The 12,040-nt window shown below is 40.8% G+C and overlaps 1 protein-coding gene across 1 annotated transcript in view; it reads left to right on the top strand.

Annotated features, from left to right (window-relative positions):
- The window catches only part of STK32C (serine/threonine kinase 32C), a 212,414-nt gene extending 204,017 nt beyond the window's left edge, over nucleotides 1-8,397 (top strand). Inside the window, exons 11-12 of the mRNA XM_081954835.1 lie at nucleotides 4,655-4,722; nucleotides 5,767-8,397. Of these exons, the coding sequence (XP_081810961.1) occupies nucleotides 4,655-4,722; nucleotides 5,767-5,905 (207 nt within the window). The 3' untranslated portion in view covers nucleotides 5,906-8,397. The remainder of the gene's footprint in view (nucleotides 1-4,654; nucleotides 4,723-5,766) is intronic.
- Nucleotides 8,398-12,040: the final 3,643 nt, after the last annotated feature.

The following is a 12,040-nucleotide window of genomic DNA, read 5'->3' as shown; positions in this document are numbered from 1 at the left end:
TGTCAGAAGGAGATCACGTGACCACAGGACATTGCAACCATCATAAATATGAACCTGTTGCCAAGCATCCGTATCTTGGTCACATGGCCATGAGGCTGCTGCAATGGTCATAAGTGTGAAAAACTGTCATAAGTCATTTTTTTTCACTGACGTTGTAACTTCAAAGGTCACTAAATGAACTGTTGTAAGTCGAGGACTACCTGTACCAGCACAGAAGCCTCTTCCTACTTTGTTCTTCTCTAGTGCTGCTTAACCAGCAGAGAAACAGACACGGGGAAGCTTCAAACCAGTGCAGTGTGCTTCATTAAAGCGAAGTTGTTTCATGACCAGATTGCCTCTTCAGCACCAATCTAAATGTCCTCGCACTCTCCTACACTATGCTCCTCCAATTAGGTGAGGCTAAAGCTGCTAGGATCTCAACTTCTGTTATTATAATGAGATGTGGGGATAATCTTGGAAGTCAGGAGGAAGAGCCACAGACCTGACAACCATCAGGCAGAAGACATCTCAGTCCTCAGAAGTGGTAGTGGGATGGAATGGAGAACAGAATGTATTTAGGAAGAGAATTTATATTTTACCAACAAGGAAATAAAGGGAGACTAATATAGATCTATTTCAAGCTATTTAGCTTTCGTCAACAAGCCATGGGATTTGAACCCAGGCTACTTGCATATTAGGTAGACGCAGGGGTGGGCTACTGGGGGTTCGTAGGGATTCGGGAGAACCTCCAGCTAAGATTCTGTGCAGTTTGGAGAACCCCCAAATCCCACTCCTGGCTGGCCATGCCCACCCCGCTCTTCCCAGGAGTCCCCACGCAGCCTTTTTTGGAGGAAGGTAAGTGCAGGTCGCATGCGGAGGCTCAGGAAGGGTGAAAAACAGGCCTACCAGAAGTTCGGGAAGGCTGGAAACAGGCCCATTTCTGCCTCCAAAGACCCTCTGGAGCCTGGGGAGGCTGTTTTCGCCCTCCTGGAGGCTCAAAGGAAGCCTCTGGAGCCCCGGGAGGGCAACACACATATACACCCTTACCATGGTGCAGGAGGCCAACTAGGGCATGCCCACCATGGCCACGCCCCCCAGCATCTTGTAAGAGAACCCCTTGCTAAAATTTGCTGAAGTCCACCCGTGGGTAGATGTATTAACCTCTAAGCCATGGGCTCTCCTCACTTTGTCAACTATACCAGGGGAGAGATTAAGTGTTTTTCGGGTGAAACCTTTCTATCAGGGCAACCTGGTCTACCCAAATATGGGATGGAACATATTGCTTCCGGAAAAACACTTAATCTTTCCCCTGGTATAGCTGACAAAGCGAGAAGAGCCCGTGGCTTAGAGGTTAATACATCTACCTAACATGCAAGTAGCCTAGGTTTAAATCCCAGAAAGGGTAAGGCTAGCTGACGAGAGCTAAATAGCTTGAAATAGATCTATACTGGTCTCCCTTTATTTCTTTGTTGGTAAAATATAAATTGGACACAAAAATAGTTTGTTGTGAAAGCGACTGCCTGCGAAGGCTCCTGGACTGGAACTGAAAGGAAGGAAGCTGTATGCTCCACCCCATATTTGCGTAGACCAGGTTGCCCTGATAGACCCGTTTCACTGGAAAAACACTGTTTCAGAAGAAAGCCTCCCTAATTTTTCGGAGACTAACGGAAAGGAGGGGAGACATGCTTTCAAACTTGCAAGATTCTGTTAAGATAATCTTACGATAAAGAGAGAGCTAATCTTCATTGTTGTCCTTCTTATCTGGACTACTTTGAAGGGCTGTCAAGCTAACAAAGTTTTATTATGGAAAAGGACCAACCTCTTATCAATTGCTGCTCATAAGTGACACCATTGTTCCTTTTCTTGTTGTTTTCCTTGAACACCAACAGCATGCATGCCATTTAATGTAAGAACTCAGAGCCATGTAACGAAACAATCATTCTGACTGAAAATATTTGAATAATGGGTGCAAATTTTTTCTGTACTTCTTAAGAATGAAAATGGATCAAAAGCAGAAATGAGAAATGAGGGCAACTGTGCAGACCAACCATTTCTAGAAACTGACTGATCTGTTCGTCACTTTTTGTCCGTGATGGTTGATTAGAGGAAACAATGCTAAAAAAATAATAATGAAAGAGATGCTGTTTTTTTTGACATCAGAGGTAGACAAAATCCAGCAGACGTTGGTAAGAAGAAAGAGTGTATATAAGCAGTGGCATATGGATAGCATCCTGTTGTAATGATCAGGTTTCCCGGGCAGCATATTCTAATTGGAATTAGGTCAAAACTAATCAGAATTCTCACTTTTAATGCTTTTCAAAAACACTTGTTCTTAGTATTAAGAGGTGTAAAAGAACCTTCCATAGATGTTGCCAAGAGTGTATTCAGTCTTTTAATCCTAGTAAATTCATTTCGGGCTGAAAGCTAGCAAAAAAAAAAAAAACAAAACAATGTTAGATTGTCAGTCATCTAGCTTCAATTCAATCTGGCTGGCTTTTAAGAATGTAGAGCTTTTTCTCTTTCCATGGCAATAATTCACTTTTTGAAAGTAAATAATCCCTCCTGCTGTATTTCTAAACAAATTAGCAAATTTATGTCCAGCTGTTCCATTAAAAAAAAAAGTCTCAAATCAGCTAAACTGGAAATCTATTTTGTGAAGCAAAAAATAAAGCAGATAATAGCTGTACCAGTTCTGATGTCCCTATTCAGTACTAAGGCTATGCTGCGCATTGGATTTTATTTCAAAAAGTGCTTCATAATGTTTAGGAGCACATTTGTAGCCTGTTTGCAACTTCATAAAGTAGCTGTAATGTATCCTGGGATCATTGTTTCTTTTGCCTGGTATCAGGCCCACCATTGTGTCCTGCCATTATGTTGGAAGGGGGTGTGGCTTGCTGGCATTTTCACTTGCTTTTGCTATAACTGCTTGGGAATTAGGGAGGGGGAATCATCTTTGGAGACGAGTGGACTCCTCCCAGCCAATTCCAGCCTGGTTTCAAGGCCATCATGGCCTGAGATTGAATTGTTATCTGCCTAGCACCTCACTGTTCTCAAAACAACCTCATAACATCACATTGGATGCTGGTGGACTGGTCAGGGGAGTTGGGGAAACGAAAGAATATCAGATTTCGCCTTGCTTCCCTGCAATCACTTTCTCTCAGTAAAAGTTCTTGTGATTCAACTTATTAGATTCAAGAGTCTTACTTTCTTGAGGGACCAGCTGGATTCTACCAGTTTTTGCCATCTTCAGTTCCCACAGGCCACTAGCTGAGGAGTTCCTTCAAGGCAGTGTAGAACGATAGTACAGTTCAATTTCTTCAGGTTCTGAAACATCTTTTGTAGAGTAGATCTGAAATGCCACACACAATCCTAGTCGGCCTACTCTCATTGTTGTTTTTAGCTTCTCTCTTATTGCCAGGGATTGGTTGGTTGGTTACAGTATTTATGTTCAATCACAGTTAGACAACATTCATTTCAGCCTTCCCCCATAATCAGTCCCGTAAAACAACAGTTAAATATACCATAAAATAAACCATATAACCAGAACAGCTCTCTCCATAACAATGAAGAAAATTGTACAACGTACAGCAGTTAAGCTCCCGCAGCCCAGCAAAACAATACTATTTAAGACACCTTGTTTAAACAACACAACATGTGGATTGCCCAAAACTCAGATGGTGAAGACCTATTCGTAAAAAGGCCTGAGCCAAACCCTACTTTCCAACTCCTCCATCTCTTGGAGTGGAGTACATGAAGCATCCTGTCTATGTTGGAGTTTACAAGATGGCCAAACACCTTTTGAAGGAGATGGTGCCTAAGATGTCACTTCTTTGTAGGTCATCTGCATCTCCATCTTTTTTATGTGTGACATATAAACTTTGCACATTATTATATTTGAATTGGCCTCATTCTAAATCCATGAAGCTCAGAGTAGAAATCATAGAAACCACAAGCTGATATAGAGAAAGTGTCAAATGCAGGAAATCAAAAGTCAGGGGGGTTCAAATAGGTTTATTGCATGCTAAAACTCTCTACAAGAATCTGAACTACTAACAGTCAAAGAAAATTGGTGGTAGATAAGAATCAATGTAATTCAAGGTGGATTGGACTTAGGTCTCTTATGGATATTCTTAGCACCTCCCTTAGGCTCATGCTGATCATTTCCTATTGGAAGCCCCAATTTTAGGGGTGGTGGTGGTCAAAAGACATTCCAGCTTAGAGACCATTTGGGGGAGGAAGCATTTGAGGTCAACCTTTTATGTATCTGTTGTTTTTAAGGGAAAACGGACAGTTTGGTGAGATTTTTGTAAACTGGAGATCAGCAATAAAGAAATCTATTTAACAAAATCTCAGAATTTTTCTGGTTGCTTACACCTGACAAAAAGGATAGGTGGATAGATGGCTACTGGATTACTTCTAGCTAATGAGCTATGACTGAACATGGATTTTAATTTGTCTCCTAATTTATTGCCTTGACATGTTAATGATTGTATCATATCAGACTTTATTAAGCAAAATAAGGTTCCAGAATAACTGACTAATAGGAAAAAAGAAAAGCATACAGTGTCACAATTCTGAGTGACACAAAGATGGATGTTGTTATTGATTTTAGGTCTGTTTTTAATTCATGGCAATTTAGACAAGAAAGTATAACATAATATTTCTCTTTTTATAGGAAAATGATTACTTGCAGGAATGCCTTGAAGCAATTCAGCAAGATTTTGTCATTTTTAACAGAGAAAAGTGAGTCTGTTTTTAAAAGGGAGGTGAGGGTGGAAAGATGGTAAGTTTGGCTGGATAATTATGATTACAATTTTTGGAGAAAAAGTCTCCTATTTTCAGTTCTTTTATGTCTCATCAAAATCCTGCTGTATATCTAAAGTAGGAGAAAGACTTCTGATCATCAAGTGATGGAGATTGTAGGTTATAATCTGAGACATCTGACACATTTAAGCAGAAAATATGTGGACTTCAAGCTGCCAAGGTTGAAAAACACTGCATATAAGATATACATTAATCAGAAGATAACATATAAGTTGTCAACAAAAGAATAATAAAGATGGCACCAGATAAACCTAGGTGTTTTTGTACAATAACGGGAATGCTATTATGTAGATGTTCCTGTTCTTAACATTCACTTGCCCTATGACGAGACTGCTCAGACTAGCTTTAGGACTATTCAGGCAAGTAAATATGGAGAATGCAGTCTTCTAGGGAACCTTTCAAAGGAAGGATATGCAGGGGACAGAAATTGTCAGTTTGTTGGAAAATCAAATCCAGAAAGCACACACAGATAACTGATTCAGCAGGATTCATTAACTTCTTTATATACATAATAACACATGAATAAATGTACAATACCAATAGCAGATTCTTCCAACATGGTAGAGAGGAGAGATTGTTTCAGTTCAGAGTTCAGAGCTTAATACAGACAAAGAGAACCTCCTCTATACGGGGCAGTTAAGTTAAGCCTACGTCACGCCCAGGCTCCTTACTGTCTGGCATGGCTCTCAGTCACCAAATAGTTCCCATTGGCTGACTCTGTTGCCATGCCTATACATTGCCTGACCTTGTTACTATGTCTCTGCCACTTCATGAATATTCTGACAGAAATGCATATCCAATGCATATCCAGGGAGTGTGTGGAGACTGAAGTGACAAAGCCCCTTAGACGCAGTTCTACAAGCCTAACTGAACCCTAAACTCCATCAACTATTTCTTCTCAGAACAATGCTTTTATGATTACTTGCTTTGCCATATACATAGCTAACTTTATCTTCTGTATAGGTTGAAGAAGAGCCAGGATCAGATGAATGAGTCTCTCTCTCCTCCTGAAGCCACCGATGAAACAGAGACTGAAACAGAATCTGAACATTCCAACGTAAACATGTGTAGCTCCGTATGTTCCTCTACAGGAAGCAGCTAGGACGATGGGGCAAAGGGGCCAGAAGCTGGTGTGCCTCTTACATAAAACATTCTCAGGTTGCAGATATCAGTACAGCAGGTACTTTTGTGGAAGGGGGAAATAAAGAAGAAGAGTCACACAAACCAACACTGTAGAGCCACAGAAAAAGCAAATAGTTCTTACAGAACTCATGGATTGAAAAAAGATCTCCTGTTACCAGAGACTTTGCTACTATGCAACACCTCAACACAACTGTTCCATTTCTTTCTTTGTCCGTTTCTTTTGATAGGTGACAGACTGCAATCCGAAGCATATTCCAGGGACAAGAATCTAACATATATCCGAGAACATGCAGAATGAAAGAGGGCATGGTGGGAGGGCTAGAAAAGATTGCCAAGGCAATTGAAAATGCTCCATCACTATTGTCCTTACAGCCAGAGCATGCAAAATTGTCCCTTGATATTTTCAGAGCATTTGAGGATTCTTACAGAGCACAGCAGTTACAGTTACCCGCTGGGCCCGGACTCAACGGATGCCCTTGGCTTCATGTGGTTTTTAATACATTTAATCTCTGATTTAACAAGTGCTTTGGAATCCACCCATCCAGGGCCAACTGCCCTGAATTTTACAGCTGGTTTTTTAAAACGGTGCAGTGCAAGCTAATGTTATTTTTGTCAAACCACTGCATCTTTTCACAAAGCCGTCCTTGACTTTCAAGGAATGTTGTATGCTTACAAGCACCTGAACTGACATTAGCATTTTCTTCACTCCTGTAAAGGAGCAGGCTATTACTGTGGTTTGATTGAGATGCCCTAATGATGCAGGAAGTAACATTTAATGTACTTCTTTATGCTGTTCAAAGTGTGATTTAAATATACGAACCCGTCTTAACTTCTTACACAAACTGGAAAATTTTGATGCTGGTTCCAGCTGTGGATACTGCCTTTTTCACTGTTTCAAAAGTCACTTCTCCCTCTTTCTTATACCAAGGCTGCTATCTTACACGTATTTATCTGGAATAACATCCACTGAAAGTAGTGGATTTACCCCAGATAAAAAATAGTAGGATTGCCTTGAGGCTTTTTCTTACTATATTGTGGCTTTATTCTTAAAACTCTAGGAATCCTTGACATTAGGGTATATGTTGTACATAAATCTTGTAACTCTTTTCACTCCAGTTTTGTTCAAGCCTCAAAGAGATTGTCCTGTTTGTATCTCAGTTGTGTTTTCTTGAAAGAAAGTGAACTTTGCATGCTTTTAATGTTGATACATTTCCCACCCACCTGCCTTGTCTTACTGAAACTGATTTGCTAGCATTGGACTAGAGTCTTTTGGAAACAGGAATCCTTACAGCCTTACTTCTGAAGCTACAATTTTCTCACCAACAAGGTTTTTTTAAAAAAAATTCTCTGCCATTAAGATGAATATCCAGTCAATTCAATAAACGACACAACAGAGGTATAATCCCTTTTATATGAACTTCAGTGAACACATGCTTAATTTTCCACAGTTTTATGTGGAAGTTAGTAAGAAACAAAGATTGTCCACAACTGACATTTCCTAAGGATCATTAGAAAGGGAAGAAAAATCAAGTTTGCTTGTGTAGATATACAAAGAAACCAAAGCTTTATTCTCAGTGCCACTATTTGTAGATTATAGCCAGGTAAACGGCACATCCAATTTACAGTTGAATGGTAAATGTTATTGTGTTAGTACTATGATTAAAACTTCACTTGATTTCAAAGACAGAAACTCTCAAAGAGGTTTATAGTCCAGATATTTAGATTAGGCTATTCCACCAGCTGTTTTATCATAGTGTCACAACCTCTGAGGTTACAAGCAGAGCTGCAAGCATGCCAAGAGGAATGGTCAAAGTCAAAAGCCTTTTAAGTGTTGGGGAAAAAGAACACCACCACTTCCCTGCACTCATGAGTAAGGTCTAGTAGTGAGTACAAAACCACATTCAGCCCAATGTAGTTATTGTCCCCATGGGATATGGAATCCTAACACTAAGGATTATAAATTCATACAGGATTATAACCATGTTCAGATAAGCCTGTATCTAGTCTTTTTTCAGACCATCCACACATTGTTTTTCCTAATGCCTCAAGAAAGCTAAAGTGCCAGTATGGTTTGCCAACTGATCCCTGTTCAGTTGCATCATAGCACAATAGATTCTACAGAGTTAAAACTCCAAATTGAATTCAAGACCTAAGTGTGGGTGACATGTGCATGTTCTAGTAATCAATCATAGACTTAAAATGTTGCATTTTTAAAACGAATACTTGCCTCTAACTAGTTTGTTTAGAAAGTGTTTCGTCTCATTAACCTTGTGTTAAATGTTCTATGTGAATCTAAGAAGAAGTGGCTTTCTTGTTAAAATGTTTGCATTGATATAAGCCAGTAAGTGTGGTTATTGGCTAATGAATTCATAAGAAGTCCAGTGTTGTTTTTTTTAAAGATATGAAATAAAGATTTACAATCACGATTTAATAAAATGCAGAGCCAGCAAAGTTTGTTGCGTTGATTTGTTATGGGGAGTTGTGCTTCTGGTTAAGGAGACCAATAAGGCTGATCAATGGTTAAATTCGGCTGAATTATACTCACAACTTTCCCTTTCTTGTTTTTCTCTTTCTGTCTCTCCCTTCCTTTGTCTTCAGAAACCATGCAGACATAACATTTACTTACTTACTTACAAGGCTGATCATTTCACAGCAGGCATAGACAGAGTACAGAGTCTTAACAAAATGCTTGAGGAAAGGAACCCAGAGCATGCCTCCCTACTTGACCCAGTGGGGTGGACAGGAAGAATGGAGGACAGACAGTTATGCAGATAGCCTGGTTCTATGCCATGAAAAAACCTACTAGGAGACAGGTCACTTCCTTTGCCATTGCCCAGCTGCAAGTCACCTCCTATCCTCTTTATCTTCTATCATTTTCTTTAGAGGCCTGCAGATGTGAAGAGGCCTTGCTTAACTACGTCCACTTTTCCCTTCAGGACTGTTGTCTGCAACCTCAGTCAGCCCGGGGATTCTATTCCTTCCTTTCCCAGAGGAAAGAAATGAACATGCTTCTGAACTACCTTCAGGAACGATAGGCTTGTAGGTGGATGCTGATAATCACAAGTCTCCTAGTACCTGCTTAAAAGCATATTTGAAGGTACATACAACCATGTGGGAAGCTATTCCTGTACAGAACCTGTGTTACTTAACTCGGTGCTATCACTGCTGCGGCATCAGGGAAAAGGAGGTAGATTGTGATACGTGGATGTAGCAATATCCTAAACTAGGGCTGTCGAACTCCTGGCTCGTGGGCCGGATGTATCACACGCTGGCCACGCCCAATTTAGTGAAGGATAAAAATGTTCCAATACATCATGTGATGCCACAGTGAGATGTGAATTTAACAACCCTGTTCTAAACCATAGGCTGGGTTTTCTAACCTAGAATTCAATACATGTATTGGAAGTCAACCTCCTTCAACATTTGTGGCCAACATGGCCATTGATCATACTGGATGGGTGTGCAAGGAATTATAACAGTGGTGGGTTCTGGCTCCTGTCACAACTGGTATGCTGTGCATGGGGCCGGGCATCCTCGTCGGGCACATGCGGTGTGCACGCATACACATGCCACTGCCCTGCGACGTCCAGCTGTTTGGCCGAGGTTGCACAGGCGCTGCACGCTGTGTGCACATGCTCAATTGGCCCAGTTGCTTCAAAAACAGGTAAGGAATGTGGGCAGATGAGTGGACCAAACGAGCCACTGTACCGGTACAGTGGCCGCTGTTCCCGGCTAATACCGATACAGCCATACCGGGCCATACCTCCTGGAACCCACTACTGAATTATAGCCTTCATACATTGATATTTAAATTAAGATATCTTATTCAGAAGGGTGTATTCAGCTTGTTCAGACTGAATTCAGCTTCCTTCAGCTTAGCTCAGTATTTCTCAATCTTGACAACTTGAAGGTGTGGGAACTTCAACTTCCAGAATTCCCTAGTCAGCATACTGGTTTGGGTATATTGGGAGTTGCAGTCCACACACCTTTTCAAGTAGCCAAAATTGAAAAAAAAGTGGATTAGGTAATAACTGGACTAGGGCCTGGGGCATTTCAGTTATATGCAAAATACTGCCTCCCCTTCATATCTTATTTTTCAAGGATTGTACTACTGCTATTTATTAGCACAGAAATATCGAAGGATTTAAGACACATGATTTTGACAATTTACTTATTTTTAAAGCATGTGCTATATACATTACATATAATAAAATTTGTATTTTAATTTCACTTCCAATGTATGAAATTTGTGGGAAATAATCTGAGAGCTATGGTTTCTAAGACACAATTCTAGAATAAATACTTACATTGAGCACAAATGATATGCCATCAGTCTTCTGTCAAATTGTTTCTATGGTTGCCTGTATACTGCCATAATATAATATTATTCCCACATAATGTGCTTGTTTTTTTCACTGAATAGTCTCATGGAAGAAAAAATATTTTTGTTTGATGTAACAGTCCTGTCTTTACTATAAGCACTGCTAAGGATGATGGATCCTGTAGTTCAGCAATATCTGAAGGACTACAGTTTATTGATCTCTGATTAGACTTCCCCTCATGCACAACCTTAGCCTGCTATCAATGACTTGCTACCATAAAAATATTTTTTCACACACACAAATATTTTAACCAAGTTTGCCAAGATAATGTTGAGATATTGTAGAATATTGGTGCATGGAGAAAGACTGTTCTTTTCTAGTTGCCTTAGCATAACTAAGGTGACTAAAGCAATTTCACCAAAGCAATTGGTGAAATATCGCTACCAAGGTTCATATTTTTCTGAAAATTATATTGCATGCTAATGAGCATTCTTTATTATGGTGAAATTTCAGTGAAAACTATATTCATGTCATGGGATACGAAAAGGTCATTGCATTTGTACTGTGAGAGAAAAAAAGGTACTGTATTTTTCGGAGTATAAGACGCACCTGAGTATAAGAAGCGTCAAGATTTTGAAGAGGTAAATTTTTTTAAAAAGGTTCTGCACTCTGCAGGCCTCCCAAACCCTCTGCACGCCTCATTTTTTGTGAAAAACAGGGCAGAGAGTTTGAGAGGCCTGCAAAGTGCTCCTGGGGGCTGAGAGGGGGCAAAAAGAAGAAAAAATGGCCCATTTTTGCCAAAAACAAAAGGCTTTGAGAGGTTTGTAGAGTGCCTAGGGGCAGGGGGTGGGGCAAAAACAAGGAAAAAGCAGCCCATTTTTCACTTGTTTTTGCCCTCCCCAGCCCCCCAGGAGCCCTTTGCATGCCTCCCAAAGCCTCTGCACATCAATTTTTGTGAAGGGGCGGGATTTTGGGAGGCTAAAAATGCTGTATTCAGTGTATAAGATGCACACAGATTTTCTCCCTCTTTTGGGGAAAAAAGGAGCGTCTCTGAAAAATACGGTAGGTTGTGCAACAATTTGGTCCCAACCATAGAGAAGCCATATTGAGAAACAATGTTTATTTTCCTACTCCACTGAGAATTACAGGATGAAATGAAGTAAGAGTAACATTTAGTTCAGGAACATAGTTATCTATTAAATGGTAATCCTGTTGAGCAATTGGAAAAAATCCCAAGGCTTGTAGCAATGTGGAGAATTCCAAAGGCCCCTTGCACTGTACCAGTAGTCCTTGAGTTACAAATGTAATGGAGCCCGCCCATTCCATTTGTCATCTGAGGATTTGTGGGAGTGAATCTCATACCTTGAATGAGATCACTCCCTGTTTTTGTCCAAACATTCGCTAATCGAATGTGAGGCTCATTAAGTGCACATGAGGTATTTCAGGGTGAGGAGGGCCAGGGGGGGCTACTGATGGAACAGGCCACCTGCCTAAGACCACTCAAGGCCTCCCCGACCCACTGAAATACCTCATGCTCCCCACAATTGCTTGCTCCACCCACGCAACCTGTCATGCTGGGTAACTTACCTTGTGAAAATCTAGCAAGCAGTCTCTTGTCCAGCCTCTGAGCTGCGTGTGACCCTCTGACCCTCGGTTCAGGCCTCCGCAGGCTTTGCCCGGCAGGTTGCTGGCCGAAATGGAGCTTCTGAGGGGCAGATCTGCTCCATTTTGGCCGGCAACACGCCAGGCAAAGCCTCTGGACACCCGAATGG

This window comes from Natrix helvetica, assembly GCF_964273705.1.
Source record: "Natrix helvetica genome assembly, chromosome: 5".
In the NCBI taxonomy this organism is placed as follows: Eukaryota; Metazoa; Chordata; class Lepidosauria; order Squamata; family Natricidae; genus Natrix; species Natrix helvetica.
This window is presented reverse-complemented; position numbering and strand designations above follow the sequence as displayed.